Raw genomic sequence first — 14,022 nt, 5'->3', positions numbered from 1 at the left:
TGTGTTTTCTTCTATGCATTTTATTGTTTCAGATCTTATATTCAGGTCCCTAATCCATTTAGAGTTAATTTTGGTAAGTGGTGACAGACAACAGTCTAGTTCCATTCTTTTGCAGGTGGCCTTCCAATTTTCCCAGCACCATTTATTGAAGAGGCTTTCCTTTCTCCACTGTATGTTTTTGGCTTTTTTTGTCAAAAATTATTTGCCTATTATAAATATGGGTTTAGTTCTGGACTCTATTGAGTCTGATCTACTGGTCCATGTGTCTGTTTTGCTGCCAATAACATGCCGTTTTGATTACTGTCACTTTGTAGTATAATTTGAAGTTGGGCAGAGTGATGCCTCTAGCCTTATTCTTTTTTCTCAGGATGGCTTTGGCAATTCAGGGTCTTATGTGCTTCTATACAAATCTGATAATTTTTTGTTCTAGTTCTTTAAAAAATGCTGATGGGATTTTGATGGGGATTGCATTAAATCTGTATAATGCTTTAGGTAATATGGTATTTTTAACTATGTTGATTCTTCCAATCCAAGAACACAGAATATCTTTCCATTTCTTTGTAGCTTCTTCGATTTCTTTTAATAGGGTCTTGTAGTTTTCATTATATAGGTCCTTCACATGTTTCGTTAAATTTATTCTTAAGTATTTTATTCTTTTTGTTGCAATTGCAAAAGGAATTATTTTTTCTACTTCTTTTTCTGACGCTTCATTATTAGACTATAGGAACGCTATGGATTTTTGAACGTTGATTTTGTATCCAGAGACTTTGCTGTATTTGCTTATTGTTTCTAGTAGTGTTCTTGTCGAGCCTTTAGGATTTTCCATATAGAGAATCATGTCATCCGCAAATAGTGACAGTTTTACTTCTTCGTTTCCTAGTTGGATGCCTTTTATATCTTTCTCTTGTCTGATTGCACTCGCTAGGACCTCCAATGTTATACTGAATAACAGTGACAAAAGTGGACAGCCTTGCCTTGTTCCTGATCTTAGAGGGAAAGTTTTTAGTTTTTCACCATTAAGTATAATGTTGGCTGAGAGCTTGTCATATATGGCCTTTATTATGTTAAGGTATTTTCCTTCTATACCGATTTTAAGTGTTTTGATCATAAATGAGTACTATATCTTGTCGAAAGCTTTTTCTTCATCTATTGATATGATCATATGATTATTTTTTAATTTGTTTATGTGCTGTATCACATTAATTGATTTGCATGTGTTGAACCATCCCTGTGCCTCTGGAATGAAGCCCATTTGATCGTGGCGTATAATCTTTTAATATGTTGCTGTATTTGGTTCGCTAGCATCTTATTTAGGATTTTTGCATCTGTGTTCGTGAGAGATATTAGTCTGTAGTTTTCTTTTTTGTGTGTTATCTTTACCAGGTTTTGGTATCAGAGTAATATTGGCCTCATAAAATAGGTTGGGAAGTACTGCCTCCTCTTTGGTTTTTTGGAAGAGTTTGAAGAGAATAGGTATTAAGTCTTCTTCGAATGTTTGGTAGAATTCACTGGTAAAACCATCTGGTCCTGGACTTTTACTTTTTCGTAGGTTCTTGATGATTGTTTCAATTTCCATACTCCTGATCGGTCCATTTAGATTTTCCAGATCTTCTTGATTCAGTCTAGGAAGATTGTCTTTTTCTAAGTACTGGTCCATTTCTTCTAGGTTATTAAGTTTGTTATTATGTACTTTTTCATAGTATTCTTGCATGATCTATTGTATTTCTGTAATGTCAGTCATAGTTTCCCCTCTTTCATCCCTGATTTTATTTGTGTCCTTTCTCTGTTTTCTTTAGTGAGTCTAGCCAGGGGTTTGTCAATTTTATTAACCTTCTCGAAGAGCCAGCTCTTTGTTGCATGTTTTTTCTATTTTTTTTTTGTTTTGTTTTCAATTTCATTTATTTCTGCTCTAATTTGGATTATTTCTTTCCTTCTGCTGACTTTAGGCCTTATTTGTTCTTCCTTTTCTAGTTTTTCAAGATGAAGCATTCAGTTGTTTATTTGGGCTTGTTCTTGTTTTTGGAGATAGGCCTGTAATGATATGAACTTTCCCCTTATGACCGCTTTTGCCATGTCCCAAAAGTTTTGATATGTTGTACTATCATTATAATTCATTTCTATGTATCTCTTGATCTCTCTTTTTATTTCTTCCCTGACCCAGTTATTCTTCAGTAGCATGTTGTTTAATCTCTATGTATTTGTGGTTCTTCCTGATTTCTTTTTGCAGTTGATCTCTAGTTTCAAAGCATTATGATCAGAGAATACGGTTGGTATGATTTCAACCCTCTTATATTTGTTGAGGCTATCTCTGTGTCCCGGTATGTGGTCGATTCTTGAGAATGTTCCATGTGCACTAGAGAAGAATGTATAAGCAGCTGTTTTGGGATGAAAGGCTCTGTATTTGTCAATTATATCCAGTTGGTCTAATGTGTCATTTAAGAATGTTATTTCCTTATTGATTTTCTGTTTGGATGATCTGTCCATATCCGACAGTGAGGTATTTAGGTCACCTACCATGATAGTGTTTTGGTCCGTTTCTCCCTTTAGTTCTGTTAGTAATTGCTTTACATATTTCGGGGCTCCCTGATTGGAGCATAGATATTAATAAGTGTTATGTCTTCTTGGTGCACGATTATCATTATGAAGTGTCCCTCAGTATCTTTCTTTACCTTTTTTATTTTGAAGTCTGTTTCGTCTGATATTAGTACCGCTACTCCCGCTTTACTCTGAATGCCATTTGCTTGAAATATCATTTTCTACCCTTTCATTTTGAGTCTATATTTGTCTTTGGAACTGAGATTTGTCTCCTGGAGGCAGCATATGGTTGGGTTTTGCTTGGTGTTTCCATTGCTTCCTTGTCCTTGTTTCTGTCTTCTTTATTTTGGTTGGCTTTTGTGGGTTTTGCCTCTGGTTCTTCTTGTTTTATGTTATAGATTTCAGTTCTGAATCTTTGGTGTGTGGTTACTATTACAAATATGAAAAGGATAGTTATATATATATATATATATGTGTATATATATATATATATGTATGTATATGTATGTATATGTGTGTGTGTGTATACACACACACACACACACACACACACACACACAGTCGTTCATTTTCTTCTGCGTGTGTCTTATCTCCATTACCCTTTGCGAATTTGAATCTTCGAATCCTCCACTTTTCAGTCATTGTTATCTCAGTTTGTCCCTATGTATGCTTAACGTTCATTATTATCTTGCTATAGCAATTCTCTTCTTATTATTTAAGCTTATAATGCCCTGTTCTTAGTAAGGGTTGCACTCCTCTGCTTCTATTTGCCTGATAGTCACTTTACTCCTAATTATGTATTATTTTTTGTTGTTTTTATTTTGTTTTAGGCGAGCTGACCTCTTTCAGTATTTTGTTGTGCAGGCTTCGTAGTGAAGAATTCCCTCAATTTTTGTATGTCTGGAGAGGTCTTAATTTCTCCTTCAAATTTAAAGGAGAGCTTAGCTGGATACATTATTCTTGGCTGGTAGTTCCTTTCACTTAATAGTTTAAATATTTGATTCCATTTCTTTCTGGCTTGTAAAGTGTGCGCTGAGAAGTCCGACGATAATCTGATGAGTTTTCCTTTATAAGTTACCGTTTTCTTCTCCCTGGCTACCCTGAGAATTCTATCTTTGTCGTTGATTTTTGATAACTTTAATACAATGTGTCTTGGTGAAGACCTTTTTAGGTTGATATAATCGGGTATTCTGTTAACTTCTTGAATTCCAAGCTCCAGTTCATTCCTTAGATTTGGGAAATTCTTGTCCACTATTTGTCTGAAAACGCTTTCTAGTCTCTGCTCCTTTTCCTTGCCTTTAATAATGTCCATTATTCTTATGTTTCTGCTACTGATAGTATCAGCTAGTTCTTGAATTTCTCTTTCATTATTTTTCATTCTTCAGTTTCTCTCTTCATCTGATTTATTTCTAGATTTCTGTCTTTGATATCACTGATCCTCTGCTCCATTTGGTCGACTCTATTTCCCAAGCTTGTTATTTCATTTTTCAACTCTTGCATTGTGTTTTTATCTCCAGAAGATCTGTTCTTCTAGAGGGTTTCAATCTCCTTGCTCTACTCATCTAGTTGTTTTTTCAATTCCTGAAATTGTTGATATGACTTGTTTTGGAACTCATCGAAGTTTTTCAGAAGTACCATCCTGAATTCTCTGTCATTTAAGTTGCATATTTGTATGTCTTTAGGCTTATTTTCTGGAGATTTTTCTCTTTCTTTCTGAGCCGCATTGTTACCTTGGTTGTTCTTGGTGTTTAATGGACTATATCTCTGCCTGACCATTAATGGAAGTGTATTCTACTGCTTTTCCAGAAAGAAGATTTATTATATAAAGGTCTCTCTTTAGCCTCCTACAAAGAAGGCGCTTTTCTTTTGGTTTCCAGTAGGTGACCTCTAAGCCTCTTGGATTCCTGCTTTATATAAAGCCTAAATAATGTTTTGTTTTGTTTTTTTAATTTTCTTGTGGAAATTTAATCACACTCACTACCCTCAGTTTCGGTCCCTGTCAGTGTTAGCAACAGTTTCAGTAGTGTTTGCTCAGATTCCCCTGGGGCTTCGCAGTGGCAGTCTCTGAGGGAATGTGGGGAGGTGCCCTCTGGGTTGGGAATGGGGCCTGCGGATCAGCCTCAGTTTGGTAGCCGCAGCTAGTAAAAATCAACTGTTGTTTCTCTGTGGCTCCATCCCGCTTCTCTGCTTTCTGCCCTGATGACTGGGCCCTGCTGCCGGCTGCATAGAAGTCCCAGCACTTCCAGGCAGGAGTGTTCAAGGAAGTCATCATACCTTCACCCCTCCCCCTCCTCCTGCAAGGAGCTCCAGCAGCTGCGAGAGGCAGCTTCTTTATTTCTCCTAGTCTATTGCCTGATACCCAGGGTTCTGACCCGTGGTAGTTCTTATGCACAGATCCCACACTCAGACTTGCCGTTGTGCAGTTTCGGTGATTTTTGTTCAGTTTTAGATGTTCAGCTTATTGTTGTTTCAAGGAGAGAGATCTGAGGACGTGTCTCACTCCGCTAGGTTTCCCAGAATCAGCCCTCAGTTTTATTTTTATCTAACATTAACATGGATAACCTAAGGAAGTGCTGAAGGGTATTGGCAGGGGTATTAAATGTGCAGTTTTTTTCTCAGCTACCTCAGGCATTTAGTAATGCGCTGAAAGCAAAACTTTTAAAATTTTTATATACTTTATAAAGATAAAAACCCATCTTTTTTAAAAAAAATAAAATTTAATTCGCTAATAGGCAAATACAGAAGAATTTTACTTCTAGCTGGTAACAGTAAAGCTGGAAAAGTAATATCAAGTTTTTTGAGGCTTTTGGCATAGTTACTGGAAAACTTGATAAATGCTTTGTGATATGGAGCAGTGCCTGTATTTAGAGAGCAGCAATACCATTTATTTTTTTGTTTATGGTAGAGAAAGTTTTTGATGGTACTAACAGAGCGAAGTAGTTGCAAGAGGTTTTTGGAATGGCTAGTTTAAATGGCTTTAGGAGACTTCAGTTTTTTTGTTTGGCTACGTGATTGAATGTGCTTTTGACTATTGCTACCTAAAGGAAGTGCATCAGTAAAGAGATGTAGCCCCTGTGGACCTGAAACTGATTGGCAAATGCAAGTATCAGCTTGTTTTATAGGATGCTTCATTTGCTAAGCGTCCTCTGACCAGTTGGTTTACTCTTTGAGCAGACCCCAAAAGATCAGCTTTGTGAAGACCAATGGGGCAGTTAGATGGTGTGACAGTGTTTGAAGGCAATAAAAGACTGCATCTCCGTGTGTATGGCACTGTCCTGAGCCTCACTCAGCTACTTTGGAGATTTTTAAACAATGATAAATCAAGACAATTGAAAGGCCACCTGAAATATTACATAAAATGCAGTAGGATTTCTATATTCTCTGCAACTAGTTATTTGAAAATAAGTCAAAAATAAGTAAAGAATATAAGAAAACAGTTTTTGAAATATAATTTGAATGACTATAATGGAACATTTAACCTTTGACATAGAACTCATTTGCCCATTCCATAACTTGATGGCAAAGCCTGATATATACAATTATGTGGGAGGTCTCCATGGACACGCTTCTCTCAGAATTGTTTCTGTATTGCTTTTCATAACATGATCACAGTCATCATATTACACTGATCTCAAGGGCATATATGATAATCCTTTTTAAAAAATCATTTTGGCTCATTTGTATTTCAAGATGAATTTCTACAGACTAGATAAGATTTTCTAAAGATCAGCATATCAAACATTTTGAAAATGAAATGTTTTCTTAAAGGTTTTCAGAAAACCAGTTTATTTTGTAGATTTAGCGAAAAAGTGCCCTTTTTGTCACTGAATTTATCTAGCATTCATAAATTGCTAAAAAAAATTGCTAAAAAACAAAACACGATTGGCTTCCTTGTTGGATTTCAGGTGAGGTGTGCTTAAGCCAGAGAGCTCTTCCTCAGTGTTTGAGTTTTCCAATATTTGGTGTGTGTGTGTGTGTATTTAATACACATAGGTGTTGCATTTATATCTGCTGGTTTAAATTGTCATATTTCACTTCTAGCCTTTTAATGTGGCAAATCATGTTTTATTTTTAATTAAGCATTGGTAATAGAGTATCTGGTGATAGCTAGGATATAATTCTGTAACTGAGTTTGTATTTACTGCATATGGATCATTTCTAGATACCTTGATGCTGAATAAAGTTTTTTATCATTAGGCGCCAAAAAAAACTGTTCTAAAATTAAGTTTATGTCTACGGCCAACCTGAAAAAGCTCGATCCCATCTGATCTTGGAAGCTAAGCAGGGACGGTCTTGGTTAGTACTTGGATGGGAGACCACATAGGAAGACTGGGTGCTGTAGGCATTAAAAAATAATAATAATAATTAAGTTTATTAGAAAAAAGGGCAACTAGAATACTTTAATAGAATAGTTAATAGGATATGAAATGCTATTGAGAAGGCCTGAAGACTGTGTGAGCCAAATATATATATGGGTGTGACTTCTAAAACAATTCTGTAGATGTTACAGGGCTGATGGCTACTATATCTCAGTCGTTGGGAAGAACATTTTGTGTCAGTGTCCAGTAGGCTGTGAAGCTTTAATTGGTTTTTCTTGTTGGATTGTGCAATGAGACGTTAACCTGGGCATCATTGTTAGTAATGCCTTTGGAAGTACTCTGCTCCAGTAACTTTCTGAAGACAGAACATCTTAGGCTGGTGACAGAAGTCTTCATATGCACCTGCCAGTGAATCCTATATTTCATACTGCAGCTGCTTACCCATGGTTAGAAAACAGAGAATGTTTTGTAGACCCCAAAGACTCAACCAGTGCAAAGCAACTGGTGTAGCGGGGCCTCCCAACAATTTCAACTTCAGTGTTATCAAAGTCATTAATAAGGGTACATGTCAAAGATCTGGGTATTTCTCCAGGATATCCCATGATTTCTGTGTCACTTGAAGGTGACAGCTTCAGAACTGCAGAAGACAGCATTGTGGTTTATCTTTCAGGTTGTATCTTATCTGTTGGATTCTTAGGTCTAATTAAGCTATTCAAGTCTGGTAACCAAATTAAAATTTAGGATTTCTTATGTAAGAGTCAGCATCTTTACATTGATCACAACAATGTTGATGGTTATAGATGTTTAATGAGTTTACAGCAACCAGTCTATGGCCATCCACTGGTAGTTTGTACCTAGTTTCAGATATCCTGGTAGTAGTCCATTTTTTCTCCTAGGCATTGTATTTTCTTAATCACATTTGTTTAAGCTAGGTGATCTCAAAGCACTATTATTCTGTCATTACCATGTAGTGACAAGAAACTTTTTTTGTCTTGTTAAGATTTGTCTTAAGATGAATAAGAAAGATTTGTCTTCTTATTGGAAAGAGTATTGGACCAGGTGCTGAAACGTGGATTCTTTGACTTATTAACCATACGAACTCTGGTTAAGTTCATAATAATTAAATACCATGATTTTGTGGGGGCAATTAAACGAGAGACTAGGTAAAAATGCTTTGCAAAGTAAAAAGCACCATACGAAGGGAGGATAAATTGCTTCTACACAAGAAGTATTTTTCAAATATCCCAAAGAAGATTGGTTTTTAGAACATTTACAGAAAATTGGTATTATGATCAATATCACTTAGACCCAGCAATTCTACTTCTAAGTATTCCATGTAATTCCTCATAAATACATACAAAGACATATGTTGAAGGATATTCATTGCAGCATTGTATATAGTAGCAAAAATCTGGAAAGAGCTTAAATATCCATCACCAGTTAGATTGTTAAATAATTATGGTCTGTCTAGGCAATTGAATACCGTGTGGCCATTCCAAAGGATGAGGAAGACCTGCATATACATATGCGGAAAAAACACTAAGGCAAAATGGTATTATTGTTTTCTGCTTCTGTTTAAATAAATATATATATTTGCATATGTATATAAATTCTTCTTAAAGGACTATAAGAACACCAGTCCTTTAATAGTGCAATGGGAAGAAGAATAAAGGGATGCTTTTTGTTTCAGATACTTCTATATCGTTTAAATTTAGTACAGCGAGAAGGCATTCATACCATTTGTTAACTCTTTGATGGTACAACTGTGATTTTGTTGATCATGTGTCCATTTGCAAATGTGCTACCTGCATAAGCATACACATGCTCTGGCCACAGTTAAGCCATGCTTGTCATTATGTCAGCGCCTTTCTGCTAGGGCCTCATTTCCTTGCAGTAGAGGCTATTAGAACCCTGAAACTTCCCCGAGTGGCTAGCCCCTACTGTCTTTGGTAGGATGTTGATGGTGCAAGTAGCATGCCGCTTTCCCAAAGTGTCAGCCTAAGGCAGCATCTGTCATCAGTTATTATCTGAAGAAGTTTATCAGGGTTTCTAGATGGAGAGAAACTCTTGACTAGCCACATCTTCTGGAGGGACACACACACAGAGCCATGGAAGAGGGTAGGCTACCCAGGTCAGCATGTTGATTGTCTTTGTCATTGTGGAACCCAAGATTGATAGATCCCCTCCCACCTCAGTTGTGGGAATCAGTGCAAGTGAGCATTTCATGCTCATGGTTGTAAGGTACAGCAGTGCACAACTGGTTAGAAGCTGAACCCAAGAAAGAAAAGCACAGAATGGTACTGTTTTTGGTAGGATGTCGATGTGGCATCAAGAGGCAGTTCTGGTAGCTCTGCAGACCACTGGCTTGGTCTATATGTATATAACGGACAATACAAAGAACAAACTGGTGGTCAGGATTCCTCAGTCTGGATCCAGCACACCTTTCAGTGTCTGGTTCACAGTCAGAGAGTTAGTCAGCTCTTATACTTTTTTCTTGCTGTGATATAATACAAAAATATATTCGATCTTAGTCTTCAGTTCCTGGCCAAAAAGCTCTTAAAACCCTTGGAATTTCCTAAATGATGAGTGTCTTTTGATATTTAGGATGAGCCCTTTCATCACACCTGAGTTTATGCTAATAAGGCGACTTATGGTGGGGCCCCTAGCTAGTCTCAGTCTGGGACTGGTCAGCAGAAAGACCAAGTGATTAAAGGGTGAGACCTTTCAATCCCACCCACCCACCAACCTCTGGGACCCAGAGAGGAGGCTAGGTATTGAGCTCTATAAAAACTCTGGAGTAATGAATGACATTTGGAGCACTTCCGGGTTGGTGAACACATTAAAGTGCTGGGAGGGTGACACGCCTGCCCTGAGAGGGCATGGAAGCTCTGCACCCTGCTTCCATCCATCCATCCATCCCTTGCCCTATGCATCTCTTCCTTTTGGCTGTTCCTGAATTGTATTCTTTATAATAAACCAGTAGACATAATAAAGTGTTTTCTTGAGTTCTGTAAGTCATTCTAGCAAATTAGCAAACCTGAGGAAAAAGTTGTAGGAAACTGATTTACAGCAGTTGTTTAGAAGTATAGGCGGCCTGAGATCTGCCTGAAGTGGGATAAGTCTTGTGGGACCAAGCCCTTTAACTTGTGGGATCTGATGCTAGTTTCAGTAGATAGTGTCATTAAATTGAATTGTTGGACACCTAGTTCGTGCCTGAAGAATAGAAGAATTGGCCGGAAAATTTGTTGGAAAACATCATATACTTGCATTTTGGATTTCTGGATTTTCAAATTACTTCTCTATTAGGTGACACATTTTATATGAATTGTAAGTTTCTTGAAATTTATCAGTGTTTAAACATTTTCCACTTCATTTTATAAATTTTCCATACTTTTAGTGGTACTACGATAACAGAATGCATGATATTTTTTAACTATATATTATAAATTGAACTTGAGCAAAGTTATTTTATACAAATATAAATAAGCTTCTGTTGTTGAATGTATTCCTCCTTCCCAAAATACTTTTCCTAATTGATTTATTTTAGGCTTGTATCTTCTATTTGCTTGCACCGAGCAGGCAGTTTGGTCATTTAAAGTTGAGTGTGTTGACACTGAGCTTAGCCATTGTTGATGACCAAACAGAAAATTTTAAAAGTTTTTTTAAATAGAATACTTTTCTGTTGTCCAGAAGTAAAACATTGTGATATATAGAATGCCTATACTATAGAGTTAGTTAAGTCTAGTCACATTTAATATGTAACCCATCAGCAGATATCGGTGTAATCCATTTTTCTTGTCTTTTAGTATGTAATTGGGGTGTGAGCCTCTGAATGGAGCCTCACCCTGTCTTTTTAACTATCATCTGCCCTTCTTGTAGAAGTTATCCACACTTACCAAACTCTTCTTTCCTTATATAGCCCCTAATCATTTCTCCTCTTATCTAATAGAAGTCACTATTGTACTGCTTGTTTTCTTACTACTTAATGTCAGAGCTATTCTAAGACACTAGATGATTTCCTTTTAATGTCTATATGTGTTCTCATCTCTCAATAAGGTGGTTAGCCCTAACATTTCTTGAATTTTTATTATAACCATCCCATAGCTCCTTCAAAGTAAATATGTACTTGATATTTTTATCACATAAATAATTACATATGCACCTTGCAATCTGCTTATTCTCTTCAAAGATATTAATGATGTCAAGAGGCTGAAACCTGGCTACCTTGAAGCTACAGTGGACTGGTTTAGAAGGTACAAGGTTCCTGATGGAAAACCAGAAAACCAGTTTGCTTTCAATGCGGAATTTAAAGATAAGGTAATATGTCATCCAGAACTGTAGCTTTAGGTCTGTTTGTAGAGAATTATAATTTAACCTATCGTTACCGTTTAAATACTATATGATCATAAAAAATGTCTAAAGACATAATGGGGTCTACGGCCATGCCACTCTGAACGTGCCCGATCTCGTCTGATCTCGAAAGCTAAGCAGGGTCGGCCTGGTTAGTACTTGGATGGGAGACCACCTAGGAAGACCAGGTGCTGTAGGCATTAAAAAAAAAAAAGACAATGGCCTTGATGTTGATTTATTTATTTAATGTTTTCTTCCATTTTGACGCAAGGAAATCATTCAAAAAAGACAAAGTTATTAGGCTTTTGGAAAATGTTGATACTAAGAATACTTTTCTATCATTGTAATGCATACCTCCTCACATTACAGGACTTTGCAGTTGATATTATTAAAAGCACTCATGACCTTTGGAGAGCCTTAGTGACGAAGAAAATTGATGGAAAAGGAATCAGTTGGTAAGTGTTGACTCTTCTCGGCATGTTTAGCACACAAATCAGACCAGCTTGCTCCTAAAGGTTTTAATGACCATAAAACACCAAACCATTACTTTCACTTAGAAGAAAGATAATGGGTTTTGTCAGTCAGTGCTCAAGAGAGTAGGAAGGTAGATATATAAACAACTGAAAAGTGCCTATAAGATACCTTCTGAACAAGTACAAACTAAAACTATAAGGGGGACAGTGAGATCAGAGCTTTGCGAGGGTAATTGGGAAAGGCTGCCTAGCATCTGCATGCTCAGAATGTAATAGGTAAAATAAGGCTGAGTGCAAGAGTTGATATTCTTCTGATGTAAGTATGTAAGGTACATCACAACTAAATCAGTATCTACCAAGCACACAAAATTTACTGCCACTAATAATAACAGCTAATATTTATCGTGCAGTGAATGTTTGCGCCAAGCATGTAGCAGAGATGTAGGAAGATTAAACTTAACCAGTCATCCCACAATAAGTGTTTCAGAGTTAAGACCTGTATCAAAATCTATCTGGCCCACAACCCATATTCAGGACAATATACTTCCTCTTAGTTATTTAAAGATTTATAAGAGAATGTCCAGTATCATCACTTAACTAATGTTGTTCTAGAAATAGTAGTGGTCAATGAGGTAAATAAGAGAAACGATGTGTTTTGATGCAAGAATATTGGAAAAAGGGGAGCATATTGGGGCAGATGATATAATTGTGTACCTAGAAAACTCTAGAAAAAATAAAGAATTCAGCAAGGTGACAAAATGAGTATATATGTACAGCTGACCCTTGAACAACATGGGTTGGAACTCCATGGATCCACTTACATGTAGATTTTTTCCAATAAATACATATAGTATTATAAATGTATTTTCTCTTATTTTCTTAATAACATTTTCTTTTCTCTAGTTTACTTTATTCTAAGAATACAATACATTGTAAATATACAATTTATTGTAAGTATATAATACATGTAACATGCAAACTATGTGTTAATTGACTTTATGTTATCAGTAAGGCTTCTGGTCAATAGTAGGCTATTATTAAGTTTTTGGAGAGTCAAAAGTTATATGTGGATTTTTGATTGATGCGGTCAGCACCCCTAAGCCCCACACTGTTCAAGGGTCAACTGTATAAGATCATACTGTATTTATTTTTTTCTGTCTGACTTGTTTAACTTATCATAATGCCCTCAAGGTCCATCCACGTTGTTGTAAATGGCAAGATTTCATTCTTTTTTAATGGTTGTATTATATTACATTGTGTGTGTGTGTGTGTGTGTGTATCCCATTTTCTTTATCCATTGATGGACATTTTGGTTGTTTCATGTCTTGGCTATTATAAATAATGCTGCAATGAACATGGGAATATGTACATGTTTTTAAATTAGCGTTTTAATTTTCACCGAGTAAATACCCAGAAGTGGAATTCTAGATCCTATGGTAGTTCTGTTTTTAATTTTTTGAGGAATCTCCATACTGTTTTCCATAGTGGCTGTGTGCATTTCCCACCAACAGTACACAGTTCCCTTTTCACCACATCTTTGCCAACACTTGTTATCTCTTGTCTTTTTGATGATAGCCATTTTAACAAGTATGAAGTGATAGATACCTCGTTGTGGTTTTGATTTGCATTTCCTTGATAATTAGTGATCTTGAGCATCTTTTCATATACCTGTTGGCCATCTGCATATCTTTGGAAAAATGTTCAGGTCCTCTGCCTGTTTCTTAGATTATTTTTTTCCCTCATTATTTAGTTGTATGAGTTCTTTATACATTTTGGATATGAACTCCTAATCAGATTGTGATTTGCAAATATTTTCTCCTATTCAGTAGTTTGCCTTTTCATTTTGTTGAGGTTTCCTTTCCTGTGCAGAAGCTTTTAGTTTGATGTAATCCCATTTATTTATTTTTGCTTTTGTTGCCTTTGCTTTTGGCGTCAAATCTAAAAATTTATCACCAAGACATGTCAAGAAGCTTATTTACTGCCTGTGTTTTCTTCTAGGAGTTTTATGGTTTCAGTCTGCCATTTAAGTCTTTAATCCATTTTGAGTTCATTTTTGTGTATGGTGTAAGATAGTGGTCCAGTTTTGTTCTTTTGCATTTTGGATGTCCACTTTCCCCACTATCATTTATTAAAAAGACTGTCCTTTCCCTGTTATATATTCTTGGCTCCTTTGTCATAAATGAATTGACCATATACGTGTGGGTTTATTTCTGGGCTCTCCTTTCACTTCCATTGATCTATGTATGTTTTTATGCCATTACCATAATGTTCTAATTATAGTATATAATACTGTAATATAGTTGAAATTGGAGAGTTCAGTGATGCTTCCAGCTTTGTTTTTCTTT

The 14,022-nt window shown here is 36.2% G+C and overlaps 1 protein-coding gene and 1 pseudogene across 2 annotated transcripts in view; both read left to right on the top strand.

Moving 5' to 3' along the window:
* Nucleotides 1–14,022, top strand: part of PPA1 (inorganic pyrophosphatase 1) — a 39,441-nt gene that overhangs the window by 22,757 nt on the left and 2,662 nt on the right. For both annotated transcript variants that reach the window (XM_039872016.1, XM_039872015.1), the window contains exons 7-8: nt 11,044–11,171; nt 11,574–11,659. In XM_039872016.1, the coding sequence (XP_039727950.1) occupies nt 11,044–11,171; nt 11,574–11,659 (214 nt within the window). The remainder of the gene's footprint in view (nt 1–11,043; nt 11,172–11,573; nt 11,660–14,022) is intronic.
* On the top strand, nt 11,287–11,404 carry LOC120609791 (uncharacterized; annotated as a pseudogene).

This window comes from Pteropus medius, unplaced genomic scaffold (genome assembly GCF_902729225.1).
Source record: "Pteropus medius unplaced genomic scaffold, Ma_sr-lr_union100, whole genome shotgun sequence".
Classification (NCBI taxonomy): Eukaryota; Metazoa; Chordata; class Mammalia; order Chiroptera; family Pteropodidae; genus Pteropus; species Pteropus medius.
This window is presented reverse-complemented; position numbering and strand designations above follow the sequence as displayed.